A 26,088-nucleotide genomic window follows, 5' to 3' on the forward strand; every position below is an offset into this window, starting at 1 on the left:
GGCAGAAAGGCATTTGCCATAGCTGTTGTTGACATAGACGGAAACATCAATAACACGGCAACTGTCCAAACAGACCACGTCGACGAAGCAGAGAAAATGGCAATCGCGCTAGCCTTGCAGAGCTGCCAAGCCCATCCCACAATGTACAAAGACTCCCAGACGGTGACACGACCATTCGCGGCTGGCCTAGTAGCTAGAAGCACTGGAAAACTGACCGTCAACGCCAAAGTGTACGAGAGCAAAAAATTCCTTATTGAAGAAGAGAAAGCTCAAATCTACGTATCCTGGTTCTCAGCCCAAATGGGACAGTTACCGGGACCCGACAACTGCAATCCCAACGAAGAAGTCAACCACCTGGCACGTGAGCACACACGCCGCGCCGCGGACAACGACCCCTTGAAGAGTGGGCTGTACGAGAATCTCTGAAGCCAGGACAGAGCACTCGCATACCACGACATCACTTCACATTACCGGGGCAAAAGATGTGCCTTCCCAGCATCGAACCCAAAACCTAATGCATAAGCTCTAACTCTAAGAAGATTGCAAACACGTGGGTACATAATACCATCCGTCTTACACCAAGTCGACCCCGACACACCACCCACAGGCTCCATATGCAACCATTCCTATTGCCATTTCGAACACATGCTTTGGATGTGCCCTACCCACAGCGCAGCACAACTAAATACCCAAGAGGCTTAGGGAAGCCCTCAAAAGGACAAATACAAGCAGCAACTACAGGCGGTCCAGAGGGCCTGGGACATCGCTACAAGCCTTCGGCTGCAAACGCCATTCTGGGCAGAGCCTTCAGTCTGAATTAGGGATCGGAATCACCACTTCTCAGCCTCCTCAGAATATGTTCAATAAAGTCAATCTCACTCCCTCACTCGCTGTATAGAAAGCGGATGCTTCAATGTGAACTAGAGGTTAGAGCCTGGAACAAAGCTAGCGGGAGTACCTCACTGACTGTAAAAAAATATGCTCCTTTTCACTATGCCTCATACATGACAAACGTGTTTTTGTACAAGAAACTACGCAGTGCCAAAAACAGGCGCAGAAGTGACGTGGCGAAACTGTGCACCAATCGTGTTAGGTGCTCGCACGTCGCTGCCGCTGATCACAGCACTCGCACCCCAAGCCGTGGGAGCAAAATCGTACAGCTGCTCCAATAGTTCTCGCAACCGTCACGCGGCCGGCGTCTCCGGCGGAGCTTCCATACTGAGTTTATTTTAGTAACGTTGGGCATTACCTTCGGCAAAGCACATCGCGAGACTTACCCGAAGTCTAGTCGGCTGTCACTGAATGCGCACACGGCGATAACGTCCTTGGCGCTCGAGTCATTGTGCGCGACCAGCCTGTTCTCACGCACGTCCAGTGACACGGCCACCAGTCGCTGTTGCCTACTAGCCCCACTCACCAATTGCATCAAGGTGAGCGCACACGAGAGCCACAGCCCCAAGGTCACTTTCTTCATGGGGGCTGATGTCGACGACCTGCACGACATTGTAAAATGTATGTACTGACCCGAAAACTTGCAGTTGCGACTTCAACCTAGAAACGCTGCCTTCTAAGCTAACCTCTCTATAAATGGCTAGATAAGCTTAAGGGCACTATGGGAAAGTAATTACAGCGTATTCTGTTTTGCTTTCTTGTAACTGTCTTGCTATGAAGAGGTTCTTCAAAGCTAGTTTCGGTACTTATAGTGTACACTGACGTCACTGCAAGCTGTTGATTATTCGTCACGTGGTCGTGCAAGATATCATGAGGTTTCCACGGTCACTGAGCAGGCTGGTTCTGTTGATAGCTCACAAGCGATCATTTCGAACGTTTCAGTGCTGACCTCCTCAAAACTATTGATAATATCGATGATATGCAAACGAAAAATAAGGAAGGTTGATATGTCAGTTTAAAATCAGCCCAGCGTTATGAGAAAAACGTAAAAACACCGTACAAGGCTTTCATGTCATTATTATCATGTTTGGAAGTGTAATTTACCGTCGTTGTTCATTCACGTCACATATTACCAAATTTGGTATATGTGGAGTTGGCGAAATGGCCGCTAGCACTCTATAAACGTAGCATGTAGTCATGTTTCAAATGACACACATGTCATGATTATCTTGTTGGACGTGTCATTGACTTTCTTCGTCTATTCACTTCACGTCATACCAAATTTTGTATATGCGGAGCTAGCGAAATGGCCACTAGTGTGCTACGAGCGCAGCATGCGCAGTCAGATTTTACACGTGTGTTATTTCTAATCGACCACAAAGGTATTTGTTTTATTAGAAAACGAAACTTCATGAAGTCTGCTAAAACCGTGCGTGGTTTCATTTTTCGACTTCGTCATTGTGAATGCCTCCACCGACTGAAGAGTCGTGGTTATTCATCTCACCAATTGAAGGAGACTTGACGCAGATAAAAATTGGGTTTCAACAATTTTTACATATCTTCAAAAGAAACCACTACAACGTTGCACACTTGAGTTAGGACGCTTTTTATTGCGCCACAAAAATGAGAAACATAGAAGGATGGTAGACAGTTCCTTTAAACAAGTAACGTGAAAAAAGAAGTTACGGCTTCGTCGCGAAAACATTGGTTGCTAGCCAGGTAGATGGCGCCCTATGCTACTCTATTCCAAGACAACTTTCAAGCGCTGTTATTGCGATTGCAATTGATTGAACACTCGCGGCTGAATTTTGCTATCGGCGTCGGCGTCGGCACTGCCATCCCTCATCGCATATGTATACGTATCTCTATGTACGAAAGTGCAAGAAAGAAAAAAAATCAAAAGAAAGACCCCGGCGCACGGAATCGAACTTGGATCCTCTGAATCGTGTGTGCTGGCGTTAACCACTGAGCCATTGAGGATCTTTTTTTCTTTGGCTACAGGTCAAGTTAATCTGAAAATTACTCATGACGCACGTTTCATGTGTGCTAACTATGAAACGAAAATATCAAACGTTCAACGCAGTCCGTCTTCAGATACGCATTTCGCACTTTGATAACAGCTTTCACGTTAATTACAGAGGAAACAGCTGCTTCATATGGTACAGACATTCCTCTCTCCTCAAGCCACGTTTTCACGGGCAAGGTTCCCGTATGGAGTTTGAAAAATAAAGTTTTGACATTGGGTGGTGTCCCCGTGTTTTTCACTCGCTTTAGTACGTCTTGCGCATAAGATTTTTCTATACATCGAAAAGTAAAGGCGCACAGGAAAAACATTCTGTATTAGGTCTTTCCTAAGGCGCTTTTTTTCCCTTCAGTTAGGTAATCCATCAAAAACCTTGCACTTAAGAATCGATATGAGAACACAACTTCGTGCAAGAACGGTGACAAGGTGCGTCGTCCCTGCCAGTCTGAAGATACAAAGAAGTCAGGCATGTGGTGTGCTAACGTTGTTTGAAATAAAGAACATAAAAATGCATCTCTCTGGTGTCTTATTAGCATGAAACGTGAGATTACTTGGTTAAGAAACAAGTGCCACAAAAACAGCCCTCCTTGATAAACACGTCGAAACAAGTTCGTTCTAGATGTTCGCACCTATGTGAAGCTCCAGATGAATGTGGCCAAAACCCTGTGGATCAGGGAGGCAGTGAGTTACGAGCTAGCGGGTGTACGACGCCATGACCCCTACGCGGGTTGCAACATATCGGATACCCTGTGGAGTTTATGGATGCTTTTACGCGTACACCTAAGGGTTTGTATAATGAACATGATTTTAGCAGCCATAAACACGTTATATACAGCTGACTGAGAGAAAATGAATAAGTCCCGACAGCCCGATTCTTCAGCTGTCACGCGCAGTTCCTCCGCCTTTCAAGCCAAAACGCTTCACTGTCTTGTTGTCCATTGGTACCCCTTGGTAACGACTAGGTGTTGTGAGCCACTAAATATTTCCAAAGGAACTGTGCGTGAGGTCGCAATAACCATGCCATAAACCAACGCTTTTTTTCTTTGTTCTCAAACTTCCACTCGTATCGCAAAACCTTTCAGAAATTTCCGAAAACAAAGCGACAATCTCTATCAACAGCAAAAAAAGCAATATTGTCTGCGCATGCCATAACACGCCATTCACATGACTGCAACTTGGAACCACGTATCCCTGGGTGCTTAGTTACTTCCTGACAGAGTGGTTCCAAAAATAGAGCAAAAAGTAAAGGCCTTAGAGGACACCTGTGGCGCACAGAGGCAAGTACTTGTATGTGCTGTGAGAGTTCTCCATTCACAATAAATTTGTGGTTGAACTTTCGTGTGGCTGTGTATTACCTTTATTTATGATCGTACTGAGAACAACGTACTCAGTTAGCGTGAAGAGTGTATTTTGTGGAACTATGTTGAAAGCCTTGGCTAGATCAGTTTGTAACATGTCTACTTTCAAAAGAACAGCATCACAATACTCCAGAATGCCCCTGGTGACATGAATATTTGTTTAATATGCTCCTGCGTTTGATGCTACAAGTCTGATGGGGTCCGATGACTTTTGTATAACTCTTTGCAATCTCCTAGCCAGTACGTTCATGAACACCTTATATTCCGCGTCAGCGTGATTGGCCTGTACCTGTCACTCTGCGTAAAACACGTTGCTCTTTTTCCTTAGAAATCAACACGGTGTGCACACGATTAAACGATGAAAGCAGAAGCCCTGAATCAAAAGACTATGAAAAAATCTCATGCAGTGCTGCAGCTATACCTTTCTTGAACGCTTTTTAAAAGGCGGCATCTGGACCGGGCCATCTGGGCCGGGCGACTTGCCCATGCCAAGATTTTGGATAGCCCTCTCACTTTTTTTTATACTAATAGACATTTCTAATGTACTTAATAGACATTTCTAATGTACTTGCGTTCTCAGCACTTAGTGTCGGAAATTCTGTCAAGATCTACAAAACCGTGTTTCATCGGCTCACGATAAATAAGCAATTCTTGATGGTAGATTTCAAAGTATTTCATAGTATCTTTATGTTTTCTAATTATTTTCCCATTCAATTATATTTCTAGTATTTCGGGGGCTCGAGCGTATGCCTTTCCATCAGCAAAACTCCCTTTGTCGAGACTTCACCCACAAGGTATTTCTCAGCTCTTGCGCGAATAATCACCCCTTTATAATTATCCTCTTCAAGACATTGCCCCGCCACGGTGGTCTAGTGGCTAATGTATTCGGCTGCTCACCCGCAGGTCGCGGGTTCAAGTCGCGGCTGCGGCGGCTGCATTTCCGATGGAGGCGGAAATGTCGTAGGCCTGTGTGCTTAGATTTGGGTGCACGTGAAAGCACCCCAGGTAGTCAAAATTTCCGGAGCCCTCTACTACGGCGTCTCTCATAATCATATGGTGGTTTTGGGACGTTAGACCCCACAAATCAATCAATCATTCTTAATGGCATTCAACTTGGTTTTTGACGCCCTGCAGTTGATTTGCAAATAAGCCCAAGGGTTTCTGTTTCAATTATCACTAAATCTAAATGCTCCACCCTGAGCTCGCTTTCCTGTTTTCGAGCTTGATACAGCATGCGGAAACCACACTACATTGTCATCATTTTTATCTTTTCATCCCACTCCTTTCTGCACTTTTGAAGCCACGGAGGAGCCCCGGCCTCCTTGAATCTCCAAATGGCAAGCTCTTTATATCTACCGTTTACCGCTGCTGATGGGGATCTCGAGGAATGGGGACTAGCCTGTTTTCACCATTACCAGCAGAATGGCGCAATGAGCGCGTGTAGCAAAATCGTCGCGACGCGGGGGCGCGCGCCCTTATTTCGCGGTGTGAAGGATCGTAGGTCTTTGTTGGCCTTCTGCTTTTACCGGAACGATTTTGTTTTAGTTACCGAGCGCACAAATATCACTGCACTCGTAGCGCAGTCTCCGTTTACGAAAAGAGTGCGTTTTACAGACACAGCGAAGTAACAACTGAGACGCTTATATTCGGGTTCATGTGTACCTGAAAGTACGTTTTGTGCGTTATTTGTGTGTGAGAAACAAAGGGCACGTTTTCATCTGCGCGTGACCTTCTAATTTGTTGCTATCGTGTTTATTGCATTACCTTTGTGGCGAAGTTGTGACTTTTTCTGTTGCCTTAAAATGGGAGCACGTCTCAGCGTCTCCCAAAGGATGGGGAGAGTAAACAAGGCAGCAGAAGAGGAGGACAGTGACGTATGCGGTGAGCAGCATATATATATATATATATACAGTCATCTAGTGTCCCGCAGACGGGATTGAATAGCCGCCCGGAAGACCTGAATGCGGCGGTCAGTGCGGAACATGAGGTCGCCCTGTGTGCACGTGGCTTTTGTTTTTTGTGCAATTTATTTTTTATATCGCTTTTCATGGGGTGACATTAGACAATAAAGTTGAACCCTGGAAGTCATTGCGTGTCCAAAGAGATGCTTTGCACCTTGATGATTTTTCACATCGATTCGTTACGAGCAGCGAAACTCTGCTGTGACAACCCCAACTTCTAAATATTTCTTCCTAGCCGTCTCAATCTTAATTTCACCCGTGCCATTTTCTTTATTGAAGCTGGAAGATCAAATAACAAATAAGCAATACGTCATGCGCAGGCAAGTTCTCTTGCCTGTTCATGCACGTACGCCATCAGTGTTGGGTCGTTTGGGCATTCTCGGTAGTCTGTTTCCTGTTTCTGAAAGATGCACGCACGTTTGGAGAGGCTGGCATGAATTGTGTATTCTCAAGGCTCGTTCACACTAAAGGCGGGGCGGAAAAAGCAGCGAGGCGGCAACGCTGAAGGCGGGAAAATCCTCCTCTCCGGGTGGAGCAAGCGGGAGAAAAGCCAGGTGGCAAGGGCGATCGCTCTCGCAACAAATTTTTGCCGCCTGCCGAAGCTCGCCGCTTTGCCGCAGCCAATCAGAATGGCACGTAGCGAAGGCGCAGTGGTGGCACTGTAGTAAATTTGGGAGAAGCATTGCCGCGTCATAGCGACACGCACGCAAAAGCGCGAGATGCGCGCCTCCTCTGTCGCGCGGCAAGCCGAAAGAGGCACGCAGTCTGAACAGGTTCACCTGCTCGCTGCGTCGCCGCTTGATAAGCCCGCTTGGCTGCTTTGCCGCAGCGCCTTCTATGTGAATGAGCCATTACTGTGACACACCACGTGCCACCGCTGGAAGTCTTGTCAGAGTCAATGCTCCAGAAACACGACAAGCGTTGCCAGGGTGTGACGACGAGAAAACGTCGAGAAAATGAACGCATGCAAAACTCGGGCCGATTTTTGTATTCGCAATGCACACGAACGATATGTGGCGCGCGTGGCAATTCAAGATGGAGGACCAATAGAAGATCAACTTGTTTACTGCACGTAGCGTGTTGTAGCATGCCGGCCTTTTCTGGTCTCTGTCAGAGTTGATTCTGAACGGCTGTGAAATGCCGCTGCTTTTTACAAAGCAGCTATCACTAGCGAATATTATGGCACACCTCGAAGCTTCTGGAAAAAGAATTCGGTGTCTCAACGAGGGAGAAGAGGTTTTGAACCCCGGCCACCTTATTTGTTGTGGCGTCAAAGCATGCACCATTGATGCCGTTGCCATTCAAGGACTCTGCCTGCAAACGTCCCATGTTCGAGGAAAGGCTAATGAGCTGGAGCTCGTTTTCGACGTGAAAAGTCGCATCAAGGTACGTACTACGTGAGCTTTATGCGGTCACAGTGGCTGCGCATATGTCTACACCGAACCGTCACATACCCGATGTAAATATCGATGACTAGCATGCTCAATAAGTAATGCGCACGTGCTCGACATAGTGCCGTCACGAACAAGAAGTGCGTACGCGCTTATCTTACTGCACAGTTTCTGAAAATGACGATATGGCTGTGTGAGTTTTCGGAGTAGGCCAGAAAAAGTACGCTGTTCTCGTTTGCAAATTGGATTATGATCGAAGGTAGTTAGTACACGATATAAGATAGAGATTAGATAGCTAGTGACGGCACGGAGCTACGGACCCTGTTACGTTCCCTGTTACGTTCGTATGCAATGAGCCTGCGAGGTGAAGGACGTGCGCTTAAGCGTGTCGCCCAGGAAACTTGCTTATTCTGTTTCGCCTGCCTGAGCAACGAAAACAAAGCAAGATGTTAGGGGTGGGGTTGAAAGTACTATCGTACAACCAACGTGGGTTCGAAAATAAGCGCCGCGAATAGCCGAAACCCAAGCAATAATTGGTGTACGTTACGGTGAAAACTTATTTCTGTTATTCCGTTGATTATGAAACAGGTTGCACCTTGCCATTTTCTCCTCAATTGCGAGCTGCAACTCTGTACTTCAAAAGTTTATTGTATTTTTGTCAAACTATAAACACTCAAAATTCATGCACAGCGGCGATAAACTGTGTGTATGATGCAAGTGATCAAGCAGTGTTCTTAACTGAATTTCAGCCCTCTATATTTATGGCGCCCCTAAATAATGAAACGTTACTCAAAGCAACAAAATTTTTTGTTGTTAACAAAACCGCAGTAGTATCAATACCCAAAATCAGTTTGCAGATTTTATGCTTTTATAACTGACCCAATTAAACCATTTTTAGGTAAACTTTTGGTGGTTAAGGTGCATGTCAGGATAGGGTGGACCAAGTTTGACAGTTGCCAGCTGTTATCTGGAAGCAGCTTTCCTTTCTGAGCCTAGGAGACTAACACAGTAGTGCAATCTTTATTTGGAAGAGTGTTACCATGTTCTCAAAGCTGGCTTATGTGCATAACCTACTTTCTTCTGCAAGGCCACTGCTCCTGCAAGGCCGGAAACTCTGAGCGTTGCAAACATATGATTGCAATGTTGCTACATGTGAATAGGCAAGGAGCAGTTTTCTGAATTTATTCAATTGTATAAAACACCAACCAAGCAACCAGATGGAAAAACAACGCGATCTAAACTTCCATCGATATTTTCTACAGCGATGAAACTTGTAGGTGTGCGCTTTGGTTCAGACTTGAAAGTAAAACTTGTATGTGCTTATAATCTCGGCAGGTACATGGAAAGAATGAACATGAACAGGCGCCAACTTTCAGCTTTTATTTATCATCACCCTACAATATATATTCATGATACAGACATTTGCAAGTTCACGTAGCCACATGGTCATAATCAAACAGGTTACAAAAAGGCATGCAAAAATTAGCAATCACTATTAAATGATGATACTGATTAATCGCTATCACAAGCATTGGCTCTTACAGCAACTGTCCTTCTTACACTCTCAGGCATAGTATACACACTATTCGAATCCATGGTGTCGAAAACTCGAAAACAAACAAACACTAGAGGCGGTTCTAATTTTCACTTCGCCACTTTCGGCTTATGGCTTTTAATGTTGCAGCAGCCAGAATTCAAATGCACAGATGCTTCTGGTGCCTCTAGTATGATTCAATGGGGCTACTGTCTCAACAAAAATTGTTCGTAAACTCTGATGGTAGTGCCAGAAGCTGCACCACCAAAAATATTTTTGCGAAAACCTTTCGCAGCATTTTTTTGCCTCTTCGCATTCAAGCAGCTCAAGACTGACTGCACATAAATAGTTTGTATGAGTAGCTAAAGTTACAAATGAGTGAAAAAAATTTTATGGTTCACTGTGGTCTCTTCATGCTGTTTGGTTTATGCCAGAATCACTGCTAAAGGCTCATTTATACAGAGCAAAATAAATTCTCAAAACTGGGAGCATTGTCGTGCGCAAGAAAATGTTCAAGATAACTGTGTAACAGGAATGTCTCAGAAAGTGAGCCAAAATCACAGGTTACTAACCAGTAAAACTTTACGTGCGACTGTGCAAAACATGCTCGACACGTGCTTCCCAAGTAATCTATTTCGCAGCACTGCAATGTAGCAGAAGCTATCTTGAGTCTTAATTGGGGTTTCTTTCATTTTATTAATAGGACTGGCATCCAGAACTTGGACCTGCTGACGTCTACTGATGTTACACATGCCTGGGGCAAGTTGAAGACAAATGTACTATATGAGGCCTGTAAACTCAAAGAACTGTGCCACGTACAGTCCAAACCGCTGCCAATTCTGGACACCGAACAACAAGAGGAAATACGCCAGCGACTGATTGCGACAGCACACCAAGTGCATTGGCGCTGCATCAGTCTGGCAGAATACACCGTATTGAAAGCAATCAAGTTCGCGAGTAACCAACTATTCAGGAGCAAATTTTAATGAAGCACATGATGAAGAATGGATTATAACGATACAGTGAACTAATTTTCCATGACGTGGTATTCAGTGATGCTATAGCAATGATAATTTATGTTTTTAAAAATGACCTTGCAAAAATTTAGCTTTAATTCTACAACACACACATTGAACTCACTGAAGAGGAGGCACTTCTAATGCGCACTGAGACAAGGCATCAGGACAACACAAAGTGTCGAAGAGCTTAAAATGTGAGGATAACAGGGAGGATATGTCACGCTTATTTTACATACATTCCAAAAGATCCAACATCTTGGGAAAGCAAGGTGTCCAAAATGCTCTCCGAAAGCTTCTGGGGCAATAACGCTACTCGTTATGGTAAACACTGCGAACAATCTGCAATTGAGAAATACAGTAGCATAACCAGAAACGACGTTTTAAAGATCGGTTTCGTTGTTCACCCCAAGGTTTCAGGGCTTTGATACAGACCAGATGGTGTTGTTTTCAAGAATTCCAACCCTGCAATTTTGTTGAAAGTCAAGAGCCCTGTACTGGGAAAAACTTCAACTGCGGCCCAACTTGCTACGCAAAAGAAGCTTGCCTATATAAAGAAGAACGGCGAAAACTTCACTGTACACCCTAGGCATGCATACTTCTCGCAGGTGCAGCTTGGCATGTTTCTTTTGAACTTGGCTGTTACACACTTCATAGTGTATTCAGAACTGGAGTCGATGACATTTACTGTGAATAGAAATGGTGACCACATCGACAAACTTGTCCGCAAGCTGCAATTTGTGTATTTCAAGCATGTTTTGCCAAATGTTGCTGAGGTTGCTTAAGGATGAGCAGGCTATGCATTTCTGTTCAGTAACATTTGCCCTCGTTTACCTGTTCTGCCATGTTAAGTTCTTAAGGACTGTGGGTAGCGTAAATTTAATAAAGTGAGATTAAGATTTTTTGGTTATTTGTGGTGATAGAGCTTTCCTTAGAAATATTCAATTCCCCACACGTTTTTGTGTCTTTTGATTAGGCTGAGCGACCTGACTTCTGAAGACCAGCTGATGAGCAGCCAAGCCCCTTTTTTCTCGGAGCGTGCACAACTTGGGGTTCCTGGCTCAAGCGAATATAAGGGTACTTGCTTGAGCAAATTAGTATCTATTCATTGTTACGTTATCGCGCACCACTTAGATGACGAAGAATTTTGTAGGACCACTGTGATATCATACTTTCACAATGTTTCCCATAGCCTGAAAAAGATTGGGGGCCGTGTCTGAGTGCAAGCGGTTCTTCTGGCACCCCGTCAGTTCTCATCATTTTGCAGGGTAACAAAGAAAAATGTGACGGGAACAAATGCTTTCTCAACTAACCACACGAGCAAGTTTGTGGATTGTGTCCGAAAAGTGGTAATGTGATACCGCTCTCGTGCGGGAAGAAATACGTAGGCCAGAGTGGAAGGCGCCTTGATGAATGACTCCGGGAGCAGAACAACGCTGTGCACAGATCTGTACAAGGACACCTAGGCTTGCATTGTCAAGACTGCGGATGTCAGTCGAAGTTCCATGAAACCAAGGTGGTCGCTATACACAGTTATTAGATGCGCGAAATCATTGAGGAGTCAGAGATTATTCGACTGCGGAATTGCTGCGTCAGTATGCCATCTGTGGGACTAACGCAAAAAGGTGTAATGTGTATGTATTCTTAATGTAGGGTTGTGCGATAGGTATGTGGTTTCTCGGCATGTGTGGTTATCAGCAGTGCACTATTTACATTTTTGTAAATCAATCTTTGTCAACACTTTTTTCTAACCATGAAACGCAATTGTACAAAAGCATCATTTGTCCATATAATAAACTCAGCTAAAAGTTTGCGCTTCTGTCCGTGTGGTTCAGTCTTTGTCATTTAAGTGGTGCGCAATAACTTAAAAATAAAGTGATTTTTTTAATTGAAACGAGTACTTATTAGCGTAACAGACTTCCAGAAAAGTATTATGGCTACCTGAAGGTACTTGACGCTGCTTTTTTTAACATTTGGCATGTGTTGCATTCACCTAGACCTAATGCCTTGTGTGTCCAGGACGTGCATGTAGGCGCTGTTCTGTGCATCTATTTTCAGTTTAGTTGCACTATTATTGATTTTTGTTGCGGTGGCAAATCATATTCCCCCTTTATTTATGTGGACCTTCCACAAACCGTGATTTCCAGTAATTGTATCTGTACAGATTGCAAAGAAACCATGAAACATATAGAGAACACAGTGTATTACGTTTATTTAAATGAAAATCCCCCGAAGGTGCCTTCTTTGAAACTGTTCTGACTATTTAAAAGGCCTGCATGGCCGCACTAAACACTATAAAGGCTGTTTGGGCGTAACACTGTGATATTATTTGGTGCAATTGACCGCCATTATCAGTATTCAGCCAAAACAGACGGAAGTTACAGCAAAGCGAACCAGGAACAAGCAAAGGGAGATGATTCATGTCATGATTTCATGGCAGATGATCTAGTCGAACAAAACAAGAAAAGAACTTTTTTTTCATTTACGCTCTCTATATGTCGCAGCTATTTTTTTGTTTTCTTTGACCAATTATCAGAGCAACCTAAAAAAATTTGGCAGATCCCACATACCATGAGAATCTTATGTTAAACGAAACATGCGGAAGGGAATTGACTGTGCTGTAATTGATTCATTTAGTAAAACATTAGAAAATGATGCTAAAGATATGCACAAATGCTGTACGCACACACAGACACATGCGTTTTATATAACCAGTTGTTAAGAGTTCCGTAACAATTCCAACAGCAACGTGGATATTACCAACATCAGAAGTGGTTAACTTATATGTATCTCTTAAGCTTGCGAGGACAGTAGTCTTGACTACTGCAACCTATACTAACTTTGGAAAATGGCGCCTAACTCCAAATGATGTTAACTCAACTTGACGCCTGCATCATTGCAGTACATAGGTAATATTTAGGTTCATATAATTAGGTAGAAAGCACCACAATTGACACTGCACTGGCACTATGGCTACACAGGGCCTTTTTCCGAAACTGTTTCGAGACCTCGTGTGGTACTACAGTAAAATACTTGAATGCCCCAAAGAATCACCAATGTTTATTCTCACCATTCCTAGGTAGATAAAAACTGTCAATCACCTTCCTCGCATTAACTGTCTACCGCGACCCATGATAACAGGTATGGGCACACGTGTCTTGAAGAAAAGTTAAGACGATGTACGTGACAGGATTGTCCCGTTATTCATATCATGATCAGCCACATATATTCTCAAAACCTTCTTATCCTTCTATACTAATTTTGGTCTACCCCAAGTCAAGGAGGCAATCATGAGACATAGCATCCAGGCTTAGGCGGCGAGACAAACAGGCTGTAGTTCGCTAAGAAATACTTCCAATTTAAGACAGAAGATCAATTCTTCCTCAAATAAACCAAACATCAATACGAAGCTACCGAACCATAATGAGGTAATGACGAAATGTACATGCTTCGCTAAACAAATGTGAAAAATATCAACAGTGGATAGATTATTATCATTTAGTTCCACTGCAGGAACATGGCTATGCACCAAATGAAACAAACCCAAACACTTTACATGCAGTAAAGAAAAAATGCTAGCTACTGAAGCCTTAGAATACATGGGAGATAGGGGCCTACCCTCTTCCCTTAAGATATGCGTAATGTCAATCATCACGTGCTCTATACACAGCCATGGTGTGAGCAGTCGGAAGCATCAATGGGTTTGTAAATAATAATGTGGTAGCATTAAAGAGCTCGTTTTACATAAATTTTGGCGTCGGGATCGTTGGTTGTGAGAGAACAATCATCTTGTCCTTGATTAAAAAATCGAGACATATGCGAATAAAATAAGTAATGAATTTCCGGGTCCGAGTAAGGATTGACCTCAGGCCATTTGCGTAGCTAGCAGGTGTTCTACCACACAGCTATGCATATGCTTAGGAGTACATCGAAAATAACTTCCTCAGCTCGGCAATGCAGTTGAAATAACTCTCTTCACAAACACACGTGTCCCGGGTGGGGTGGGGTGGGGTGGGGGGTACAACTGTGCATTGACATAGAAGATGGCTTTCGTTTTCAAGTCTTCTTAGGTGATTGCCCAAGGGACCCTGTGTGTCGGTCTGTTAACTCAATAGTCTTTACATAGCACAATGATGTGTTATCCCTCATGTTGCGGTGCTCGTCTTCTTTAGCTTCTTCATTGACCTCAGTTTCTGAATACCTGCATAACAAGTTCTACTACATTACATTGCGAACACGAGTTCCATAATATCCCTCGAACCTTTTCTCAGAGAGAATAGGGGAGGAGAGATTTACAATTTCACCAATCACAATAAATATTTCATCAAGCGCGCCGACAACTTCCCAAGGTACAGGTTTCTTCAGAACTTTAAAAACTTTCATTCTCTGAATTGCATGCTCCACGTGCACGCGTGCCCTGGCTATTTTTAGAGTCTTTTCTGAGTCTTTCGCCGTGAACTGCAGCTTTCCACGAAAAAACGGAGGCTGCACAACCTCTTGCACAAGGTTTTTGCATAGCGAGCCCAAGTTGAAACCTTTCTCAACCATGACATCATCTTCAAAGCTGTCGAGTTTTTCTAGAACTCCCGATTTCTCTACGCAAGTCCTGTCTGACGCTCGGCCTCCGAAACCACAGCTCACAAAAGTAATTAGGCCAGCAGGTGAGACGCCAAAGAGAAGCTTTGCTGTGTGTGTACCTTTGTAATGAGAGTATGTTAAAATTCTACAAGAAGCACAGTGCGATTTTTCTACTGCAACATCTGTGCAGTCTAGCACATCACGCACCTCTTTTTATTCTTCAAAGCATTGAGGCAGATTGCTTGCGATTTCTTGTTTATTTGGCCATGGAATGGCCCATTTCAGTACCGCTGCAAGGTTACACAGTGTGCTGTAGAAGTGGCGAGAGATGGTTGTGCGGCTCACATAAAATAGTGGTGCCATACACAAAAAGGGTAAGCAAGTTTTCAATCGCACAAGAACAAGAATGACTCGTTTAAGAGTAGACATTTCAACTACTGCGTCTCCAATCCTGCTCACTTCAATACTAATGGCTACAAGCAAAGTCATTGATGACACACCAGTAAAAGCAAGCACAGTATTATCTGATGTCAGCATATCTACAAGCCTGAACTGCTTCTCTATAATGGAGTCTACATCGACCTGGATGCCTTTGTCTTGTGTGAACATCATGTCTGGTACATCCTTCGTGCACTGCGAAAGCTGAGGAAGGGCTTCTGCAACCTCCATTGTTGATACAGCTGTTGCAGTTGCACCACTAGCACATGGATGTGATGCAGTTTTCTGGCCCTGCTCTTGCACCTGCACGCAAGGAAGATTTCCCATAAAGACAGATTCAAGCCAATGCAAGAGTGCTGAGAATCTCCTAATTCTTGGAAAAATGACGTCAAAATGATTTAACTTGTTTTGGCTTAATTGCTATAAAAAGTAAATACATAGCTCGTTTGGCTTTGCAATTATTTTTAAATGCTTCATAACATCACGCGTATACACAGTTGCCTGACGACTGAAGATGCGTGCCATAGTGTGATGCTATGATCTTACACTGTTTATATCAATTTGTGCATACGGTTGAACCCTTTTATAAGAGGCATACACCGGGGAGCAATTCTTGACATGTACATAAGATGTCTCTTATGAGCAGGGTACCACATAAGCATTTTCTTATTAACCCCTGTTTAAATTTAAGCACACTAGTGTCTCTTATATCCAATTGTTTTTTTACATTAGTGTCTCTTATAATTGGGTTCGACTGTATCAGTGTTCTGGCATTTCACTCCCTGCTTATCTTGTCAGCTGCTTGACTCATTGTTTCTGTGATAAAGTGGCATGTTGAGATTTTCGACTACAGAGCAAAATATGAGAAAATTTTAGGTACATGCTGCAACAATTCTATTTTGAAACAAGAGTATGAATGCTTGCGTTAGATGAAATGTGGTAAGTTTTTTTCCTGGAGCGTCTCTAAAAATCAGTAGGAGTTTTCACTTTATATTCCATGATAATGCATAGATTGATATGCATTCCTTGAGCCGTTTTGTAATTTTACCCTGTGCATACCTTGCATACTAGCTCGTGCTGCTCACTTCATTCTCCGCTGTCGTCCTGCCAGCTATTAATCGTGCAATATTGAAAGTTAGATCAGTGTACTGCTTATGCTGGTAAAAAAGTTGCCAGAGGGCGTAACAACGCTTTGAGTGATACGTGCTTCAAGCTATTGACATAAAGTTGTTCTCTCTGGTTAGTATAAATCCTTATTTTAGTTTCGAAGCTTTCACCCTGAATCCATATAACTACAATAGCACTAAATATTACAGCATATGATTGAGCCTTTACATTACAAAGGGCTTCATCGGTGTTCTCTTCACAAGCTGACACGTGCACAGGTTGAGCAGGCTCTCAACAAGTTCCTTGAGAAGCTGATCCTGCACAAAAGTAAAATGAAAGAATTCGTAAACATTCTGCATTACAAAAGAGTATGCAGGCACAGTGACAGTTCAGAGTGTACTTACGATATGTTGAACATGCAAGCCTGATGCAGTTTATACTAAAGAGTGATTGAAAACTGCTTTATCTTGGCCATAGCACGACATGGGTATACTTTGAATAGTTGTAGATTGGTTTACATTTTCTAGCCCCAGATGAGTGCAAGCAGCTCTACTGAGCAGCACATTTTTATTCTTGTTTACAGTGATGTAGTCTAGCCATGTGAGTAATGCTTTATATTAGCCCTGTTATGTCCTGAATTCCAAATATTATCTGGCAGCAAGGGTTGGAAAACTGACAAGTGAACTCGCTCAAGCTCGAAGTGGTGAGTATGTGTATGAGTGAGTCGGAGTAAGTAATATAGTCAATTTGAGTCCAAATCAGAAAATGCTTTGTAAGCCAGAGGACGAATGAGCCCTAAGGGCAAAATGTATTTGCCGAGCGTGAGTGAGCTCTACCTGCTTTTCTGACATACGTCTGGCATTAATACATCTTGTGACCACCTGAAATCACTGCAAAGAAGCCCATTTTTAGCGAGTAAAGGAGTGTAACTAAAAGCTTTCACTTCCTGTCCTGTCATTTCTTCACTGCTTAAGCTCGAGCACGAGAAAATGCCGTTTGGACAATGTCACAAGTCACATTCTATGCCTTGTTGGTTTTTTTTTTTGCTGCAGACTTTTTACAGCATGCACTCGAAACTTCACAGCAGCTCTTTCACATCAAATAGTCCGAGCGATAAGTTTTGGCTGCCAGTCAGTCTGGCTTGTTTATGGTTCGTCAACCATGCATTTCTGCAGCCAGCTGTTGCATTTTTAAAGACTTAGGCACTTTCAAGTTTATTTCAAATGTGATTGCAAGGCACAGACTCAACACAAAAGACAAACAGAGACACAAAGGCAGATTGCACTCTACGTAAGGAAAAACAAGGACAGAAAAATGCGCTCTCTGTGTGTCTTCTTTGTGCCTTTGTTTCTTGAAGTGGTGAGTGCACGTTTCAACCAATGGCCAATATTGGTGTCATGCACTTATGACGTTTTGCATGAGTTTCGTTGTGTGCATTCTTAGCAGTTTCATGCCGCACAATTCAGTGGTAGCCTAATGTCGTGGTAGCATTGTTTTGCTGTGTCTGCAACATCATGGTGGTTGCAGAAGAAATTAGAGTCCTAAGAAATCTAGGAGAGATGAAACCTTTGCCTATGGATGGTGTAGAGATTGCTGACAGCTAGTAGTGCTTAAATAGCTTGCAGCACTTCCAGAACAGAACAGAAGTGGTTTGACATTACACAACTGACTATTTTCTTACAACTGACTATCCCACATATTAGTTACATTTCTAGTACATCGGGCATCTGTATCTCCTCTTCTACGAGCCGTTCTTGTCAATTTAATCACTGCGGTGGTTTGCTGCGCATGCTCTCTGGCGTATTGCATCTGGCTAAAGATACTTTCCTAATCAAGGCATTGTTTGGTGGCCTCACTCTCTCTGTTGGCAATGGCTTAGGAATATCTAAGATTGTACGCTCGGAATGGCTTCGGCAGGCTCGCCTGTACCATCAAGTCCTGCAAATACAACTTCTCGGGAACGATCACACAGCAGCTAAACAAAAGAAATGTCGTGAACCCTCCAGCCTCGTGGACCCTTTCCGGTTACTTTTTTGCTGTGTTCGCGCCTTGAAAAAAACTTGTTAATATGACTATCTATGGGCTTACTATCATTTCTATTCTAGTTGAACAAATGCCAACTAATAGACAATATACCACAGTGCGACCCACTTATGATCGATTCTACAGCTTTCCAAGGTTTTTTTGTTGTATGCCTTGTGTGGCGTGTCATAATAAATGTTAATAATAACAAACATACCATGCTCATGTCTAGCAGAGGCACGGGCACCTCGCGCTGCTGCTTCCTGAATCCTTGACAGGTCTTCTTTTTAATGTGTTCTCATGGGCAAGCTCGGCGAAGGCACAGCAGTCTTCTTCAGTCGTCTTCGATTAGGTGTCCACAATTTGGGATCTACACAAAATGAGGATTGAAATGAAATCCTGAAATTTTATGTGCCACAACAACGATCTAATTTAGTGCACAGCAGAAAAGCGCATATCAAATACCTTACTGTTAAACGAGCATTCAATGCATGCATGGTAGGTAGCCAAGCATTTTACGTAATTCTGCATTCATAACGATGCACCGGCCATCGGTCAAATAAAAAATTAAATTGTTTTGTTGGTTAAACCAGATTGCTAATGCACATTAATGAGACTTAAAAACCAGTCGCAAAGCTACCGCGCTGAAAAGCAAAGCCTGTGTCACAAGGACAGTTTTCTCGCGATCAGGGCCGATTTGCATCGGACTCGGTCCAGATCAATCGCCCCTACAATGCCACTTGCGATTAAGTGTGATTGGGATTGATATGATCGCGGTTTCGTTGACGTCTGTACTAAACATGATCCGCACAGGTTTTTGCCGTGTAACAGTCTGAAATTCCGATCCGGATTGGCCCTGATCGGAATGAAAGAGCCTGCGAAGAAAGACATTTCAAAGTGCAGTCGCGCATTACGGTCTGTTAAAGATACCGACAAAATGCCAAAATTAACGCTCCCTTCATTTTATGCGGGTGACAGACACCCAGGCACTAGCTTTCTAACTCTCCAAAAGCAACACAAAAAAGCTCCAAAAGCGGTGTTTACGTTCATCGTCCCGCATCGACGGCGTCGTTCGTTTCAACAATATCGTTAGAGCATAATCCTTATGCTTTTGTGAACAATGTCAACAATTAGCATTTGGCTTACCGATGCAGCTCCAGAAGAAGTCTTCGGTGACAATATGTGCGCTGCAAACCTTCATTGGCTGCGTCACAGGCTTGCCTATACGGAGCATCACCACCCACTCCTTCTTGAGTCGCAGTTCCAGCGGTAACGAATGAAGGCTTATCTCATCCTTCACCGCTCTGTTCGTGCACTGAGGCATGCAACACATTCTGTTGCTCTTAGATTTTTTGTCATCGCGTGCATGAAAGTTGGTAAGAAACGAGAACCCCGCCTGGCTCCACTCCTCAATGGATCATCTCTGAGATTTTGCTCTCGCCATTTGTGCATTGTGCATTGCGAATAGCATGTGTGCATTGCGAATAGCATATTGCTGCTATTCGAAACTGAAATAAGAAAGTTGGCAGATCCCAAGTACTGTGGCAATCAATAATATGCGAAGCATGATTGAGGAACGTTGATATGTCACTTAAAGATCAGATCAACGTTATGAGGCGGCTCAACGCAGTCACAGTATACACATGTAGAAATGTTATGCGCTTTTACGTATATATCTACATGAGATACAAGTATGTTTTTACTGTCGCGTGACGATGACACCACTGACGTTTGCAATACCAGCACCAGCAGCGGTAAGCTGGTAAGTACATCGATTTGCATGTTAGAACCTGCAATTTAAGGACACTCACACTTCAATAATGTAATTCATTTTGCACACAAAATATTACTATTCACATAGCTCTAAAGAAACAGATTAATTTCGGTTCAGTAAGACATGCCCATTCCTGAACTATGACAGTTTATTGAACTCACTAACGAAGCACTAGCAGTAAATATACATTTGCTAAAAATCTTATGTGCTCCTCATACAACCTAACCAACTGAGGAACTCATGTTTAAAAGTAGGACTATCGTTCATGGAAACCGTGACTAAGGGAAGGCTCACACATCATGAAACAGCAATGGCTCAAATGTCAGTACAATCATGGATCAATGTTGAAGTGTTCCTTCCGCAGACCACTACAGACAATGGAGAACATGCAGCAGCTAGATGCCACCTAAGTTGCAACAATACCACATTATTTCTGTAACCAAGCATTGACAAATATAAAGTAGCAGCGCATTTCAGCATTTCCACCTTCAGAGAATCACAGCCATAAGCACGCTTTATTCCACCACATGGCCTCGACCTGCTTCGACTGATGCTAACGCCGCCATGCGTTGGGCACGGTTTACTTACTGCAGCGAAAAATAGATAGAGCGCAGGTCGATTTCTCCTGCAAATTTTCAGTTCTCTTCTGCCTAACTGGCCGGTAGAAAACTCACTTGGCAGGTTCCCTTTTGCCACTGTTTGCACGTGGCTATTTTAACGCAAGCCCTTGAAATTCGTTGCCAACGCTTATCTCAGCAATTACGCATTGCGTGTGACAACTCACGCGCTTCTCTAGTTTGAAAGCGCAGATTTTGCTAAAGAAAAAGTGATGTATTGGAAAAAAACTAGGGAAACGCACGACATCGCATCGAGAAGGGGTCACTTACCACTGCTGTATTTTCAGGCTGTACCGCTGATGGGCATCAGCTAGTGGGCTCCCAATTCTTGGCAGCAGTGTCAATCAGAACCAGCTTCGTTCTAGTCGACATCATTCTTTGCACAGCCACATTTGGACGGAAACAGTCGCCTCATATGGCTACCGAGATCGTCAACTGATATCATCACCGCCACCGGTTATGAGCACCCGCCTACAACTGTTTACTTTGGGCACGACATCGCATCGAGAATGGGTCGCTTACAACTGCTGTTTTTTTAGGTTAGTTGCCCTGAGTGTGCTGTTTGTGTGAAGAACGATAATCGTTTTTTTATGGCAGTGTCGTGGCCAGCAACGTTGTTCGATTCTGTGAGGCGAGCATGCTGCCTTCCGGCGCGCCTGTGCCATGCTCTGTTTGAGCTGTTGCTCTTGCTTATCGTTTGTCGCCATGTCGAGACGAACCCTGGGCCTACCTTGCGAAACACAATCGCCACAGTTTTGGAGGTTGTCGGTGGACTTGAGGCTGGGCAGGCCACAACACTCAATGAATTGAAAAGTGTTCGGGAAAGGGAAAATGTGGCTGACTAGCAGATTAAGCAATTGACGGAAAGTGTTACTGCCTTGGCAACAGCAAGGGCTGCAGTTGATTCCACTGTACTCGAATTTGTGCCTAACGAGTTTTTGCGCAATAGTACTGATAGGCTACAGTCTATAACTTTGAGATGTGATGACGCGGAAAACAGGCAATGGCGGGACAATCTGCTCTTTTTTGGTATAGATGACAAAGACAAAGAAGATTGGGCAACATCCGAGAAAAAAAACGGAGATCTTGGCGATTATTTTAGCTCTTCGAAAACTTCCATCAAATCAAAACAACGCAATCATAATGACGGATTCTCTTTCAGTTTATGCAGCTCTGACAGCTTCAGAAAACTCTCGAATTCTAAGCACATTCAAAACATTAGTACCCCCGCAGTTGAGGCTCCTGAGGTTACTATGGATTACGGGACACTGTGGATTAAGATTAAATGAATTGGCTGATTCCTTAGCACGAGCCGCACTTGATGGGCCAGTTTTGTCCATACTTCCAGATGTTGAATATATCACGGCAATAAGATATCGAAAATCAGCAATCTCCACTGATACGATACAAAAAGTAACTACATGAACAAAATTTAACCACCTCACGTTTTCATGGCAACCCCACTAAAGCCAGCCCAGAAAGCTCGAAGTCCTAATTACTAAATTTCGATGTCGTGTTCCCCCCCTCCCCCCAAAAAAACCTGTATCTACACAGAGCTGGTCAGACATCACCCCTCTGCGCATTCTGCGGAGAAATTGAATCACTAGAACAATATTTTTCGTATTGTCGCCGCTACGCCATAATCCGAAAAAGGTGACTAGTTATGTCATTTCTGAAAATATGCGTTTGATTGACGGCGGAAACGGCGCTAAGCTTTGGTGCCTCAGTTTTGCGACATTACCACAGGGATGCTTTCAATGCCGTTTGCGATTATATTCAGGCAACCAAGAGTATACCTTTGTGATCTTCAATAAAAAAATTATTTATTACTCCCCAGGGCAAAGGGAAGTAAACGCAGCTGAAACGTGATCATAACACCTCAAGTCTCAAAATTGCTGAACTTGACTTTTCTATTTTTTTCTCTCGTTCGCTCTTTTTATGTTGTTTTTTACATTAGTCTTATTATAATACCAATCCATTACACATAGTTAAAATGATCACAGAAAAACTGCACTACACTTTCTTGGCCGATTCCCCTGAGTGGGTATGAGCCATCATCCCAGGAAAACAAACAAACAAAAAGTATTAACCTTCTGTTCTTAAAAAAAGTGCCGCCATATCCACGAAGTGAATGATGATGAGTGGGCGAAGCTCTGGAGGAAAACCTGGTAAACCATGAATCTTCCGTACATTTTGCCTACTCGATTTTATTACAATGCTCCCCCTAGCGTACGTCGCCGCACTAAATCGAACGATTGCCTTCCACCAATGACACGTGCCATATGTGACATCTTTCCTATTTTATAACATCTCGCATCTTTCATCATCAACTACAAGTACCGCCGTCTAGTTTATAACATCTTGCATCTTTTCATCATCAGCTTCAAGTCCCGCCATCTAGTGAGCACTGAAAGAACTAAACGAGAGGTGGCTACATGCAGGAGACGGTGCCGCCATCTACTGAACACTGCAAGAACTAAACGAGAGGAGGCGACATACAGGAGACGGTACCGCCATCTAGTGAACACTGCAAGAACTAAACTAGAGGTAGCTACATACAGGCTACAGGGGACGCACAGCCCACGCCCTAAGGAGCTTCGCCCCTAAAACTTGGCATCCCCCTAGCAAACGACCACTTTGAACGGGTACATAGACTGAGAAATTATAAGACTGATAAGCAGCGGCCAATCATAGCTAAAATGAGTTCCTTTAAGAACAAACAAAAAGTTCTTTCTGCCACGCATAAATTAAAGGGTACCGGCTATTCAATTTGTGAGAACTTCTCGCCATCTAGACTTTATTATTTGAAAAATCTAATTGAATTAGCGAAACGCCTAAATAAGCCGATAAAGTTGTCAGTAGAAAAATACTCCCAAGCATTTCCCCGAGGATGAACATGGTTAAGTGCGAATACACGGGGTGACGCTATGAGGGGTATTTATAATTCGCACTATTATATTTATTATTCACACTATGGTGCCTTTATGGTGTAATGGTTCCTGGAAATCGCAATTTGATCACACGGGGGAGTTTACGTTAACTCACTGGCGAATGCCAACGGATTTTTACTTTACTCGCCCTCACGACCCGCTCTCGACGGGAGACTGCGAGAGAAGGTGGGTGCGCGAGAGAGAGGGAAGCGCGCGCAGCTGCAGCGAGCGAGGAGAGCGGAGGAGCGAGCGAAGGGGGAGGGGGTATAAGGCGCGTTACTGACACCGACATCAGCGTCGCGTCCGTGGCTTATTCGGTAGAGCGTCGCGCTGCGGCCCGCCAAGTCCTCCTTCTTTTAAAGATTGAGAGAAGACTGCAGACGCCGCCGACGGCGGTGGATGGTTTGGGGCCGCTTATAAAGTGTATTCACATTTAAAATTGCGCATTGATGAAAAGACCTACATGTAAGATCACGCAATGGATTCCGTTATACTTCACAAAACATAGAAAAGAAATCATGCACACGCAAGAGAACCTAAGTGGTCAGATTATTATAACAAGTCACCATTCATGCAGTTATGTTTTACTAACATACGCAGCCTTATACCCAAACGTGATCAGCTTTGCTCGTTCTAAAGATAGTAACCCCGACTTTTGAGCGATAACAGACTTGGCTTCATTCTGATATACCCGATCACGAGCGTTTCCCCGATAATGGCTCCTAAAACATATTTAGGCACGAACACGATAAAAAAGAGGCGGTGGCGTTCTACTAGCTATTAAAAAGACACTGTCATCATTTTTACAGCAATTTCTACAGCCTCCGCTGTAGAAATTGCATGGACTGCATGCATCATCACATAAGCAACAAAAATATTGATAGGTGTATGCTATCGCCCTCCCGACTCGGATAACTCGTTTGTAAAAGAGCTGCGCAAAAGCTTCGATTCCGGAATTCGGCAATGCTCTCCTGATAATATATATTTACTCGACGACTTTAATTTCCCCAGATTTATTGGTCTCTTTTAACTCTCAACGAATACGTGCCACGAAGCAATGCAATTGGTAAGAGTAACCCTAGATTATAACCTCTTTCAAGTTGTCGATGAACCGACTCCTGGTACAAACTTTTTAGTTCTGACACTTGGCAGCGCTGGCAAGTGTCAGACACTTGACACTTGGCAGCGCTGACACTTGGCAGCGCCGTGTCTGACACTTGGCAGCGCTGGCATTAGTCACAGCAAGTCAAGGCGCTGCGTCGAAGCATTCAACTTAAGTGTACCGATGGCTGAAAATTATGTGGCTGAAAATATAACTTACAGCTGTGGTCATAAACCGTGCACCAATGTCAACAAACTGGAAACAGGCTATAAAACGATATGCAGGCATGGCGAAAACCTCTCGATGCTTGTTCTTCTGGTAGAGACAATTGCTGGTGTGCAGGGTTCTGACCATTTTCTCCCCCAAATCAATTTCCAAAGTTTCCGTGAAGCTCCTATGCGTGCCGTACTGGCTTCTGTCTACCTCATTGTGATGGTAGTCCACTTGACCAAATGGAAGTCTTTGGAACTCCTATCAGCCGACTCTAGGCAGCCCTTGAGGGCATCACGCCAATAGCCACGTGAGTCTGCACACACACAAACCAAAAATTGTTTCATAATAAAACAGCAAAACAGCACTGATTACTACATCACGATGACTAAAACAATATGCTGAGTTTTATAAGCTCTGAATTACACTCGAACTAGAACACATGCAGTGGAACCACACTGAATTATCCTTGAGAAGACAGTAAGAAATGAATTTAAGGGCTGAAAAACAGGTGAAACAAAAAATGCACTGGTGAAGCACACAAGTTTTAATTTCAATTCATACACTTGAAAACAAAATGTGCAACGTTTCTTGGAGTATTTACTTATTTGAGATGAGCAGCAAAAGCCTCTATGTAGAGCGCCTGTAGTGTCGCACGCACTTAATAAATATAGTGCCACCATGGCGAAAACTTCGCAAAAAAAGGCCTCACTTATATCTGTCCCCTGCTGAGCCAGTGTCAATGAGCGATAACAAAGCCCTGTAGGCAAGCAGTACGAGTTTGGAACTTTACGAAAGATGGAGAAATTTTTTCAGTCATTGTTGTGATGATCAAAAATCGCAGGTTGATTTGGCATTGCCACTTAAAAATGGCTGCGACTTAATTCAGTTATGCCTGGTTGTGCGTAGCGAGAGGTACCGTTATTCTTATTGGCGAAATTCAGTTAGCATCCGCAACACCGTTGCGAACACAACCTGTCTTAGGAAATGGCTGGAAGGCTACATATACAGAGCTGCTGCGGATGCCCACTAAACATGGCTATTACTTTCAGCTTGGTTCTCTGCAACGTTACACTTTTCCAGGCATGAGGCTCGTTCTTACTCCGTGTGCGTAGCTCGCTGCCTCTTTTTGGTTT

The 26,088-nt window shown here is 43.6% G+C and overlaps 1 protein-coding gene across 7 annotated transcripts in view; it reads right to left on the bottom strand.

Annotated features, from left to right (window-relative positions):
- The window catches only part of LOC119166688 (putative phospholipase B-like 2), a 351,547-nt gene that overhangs the window by 303,549 nt on the left and 21,910 nt on the right, over positions 1 to 26,088 (bottom strand). For 4 of the 7 annotated variants that reach the window (XR_012888461.1, XR_012888460.1, XM_075882399.1 and 1 more), the window contains exon 2: positions 1,278 to 1,493. The exons of 1 other annotated variant lie outside the window; for it this stretch is intronic. Coding sequence is in view for 2 of the 6 variants with exons in the window: in XM_075882399.1 (XP_075738514.1) it covers positions 1,278 to 1,474 (197 nt within the window). In the remaining 4 variants the exon portion in view is untranslated. Of the gene's footprint in view, positions 1 to 1,277; positions 1,494 to 24,961; positions 25,091 to 26,088 lie in introns of those variants that run through there. 2 more of the 7 variants (XM_075882400.1, XM_075882401.1) reach the window with 2 other exon arrangements.

The sequence above is a fragment of the Rhipicephalus microplus genome, unplaced genomic scaffold (genome assembly GCF_043290135.1).
Source record: "Rhipicephalus microplus isolate Deutch F79 unplaced genomic scaffold, USDA_Rmic scaffold_12, whole genome shotgun sequence".
Classification (NCBI taxonomy): domain Eukaryota; kingdom Metazoa; phylum Arthropoda; class Arachnida; order Ixodida; family Ixodidae; genus Rhipicephalus; species Rhipicephalus microplus.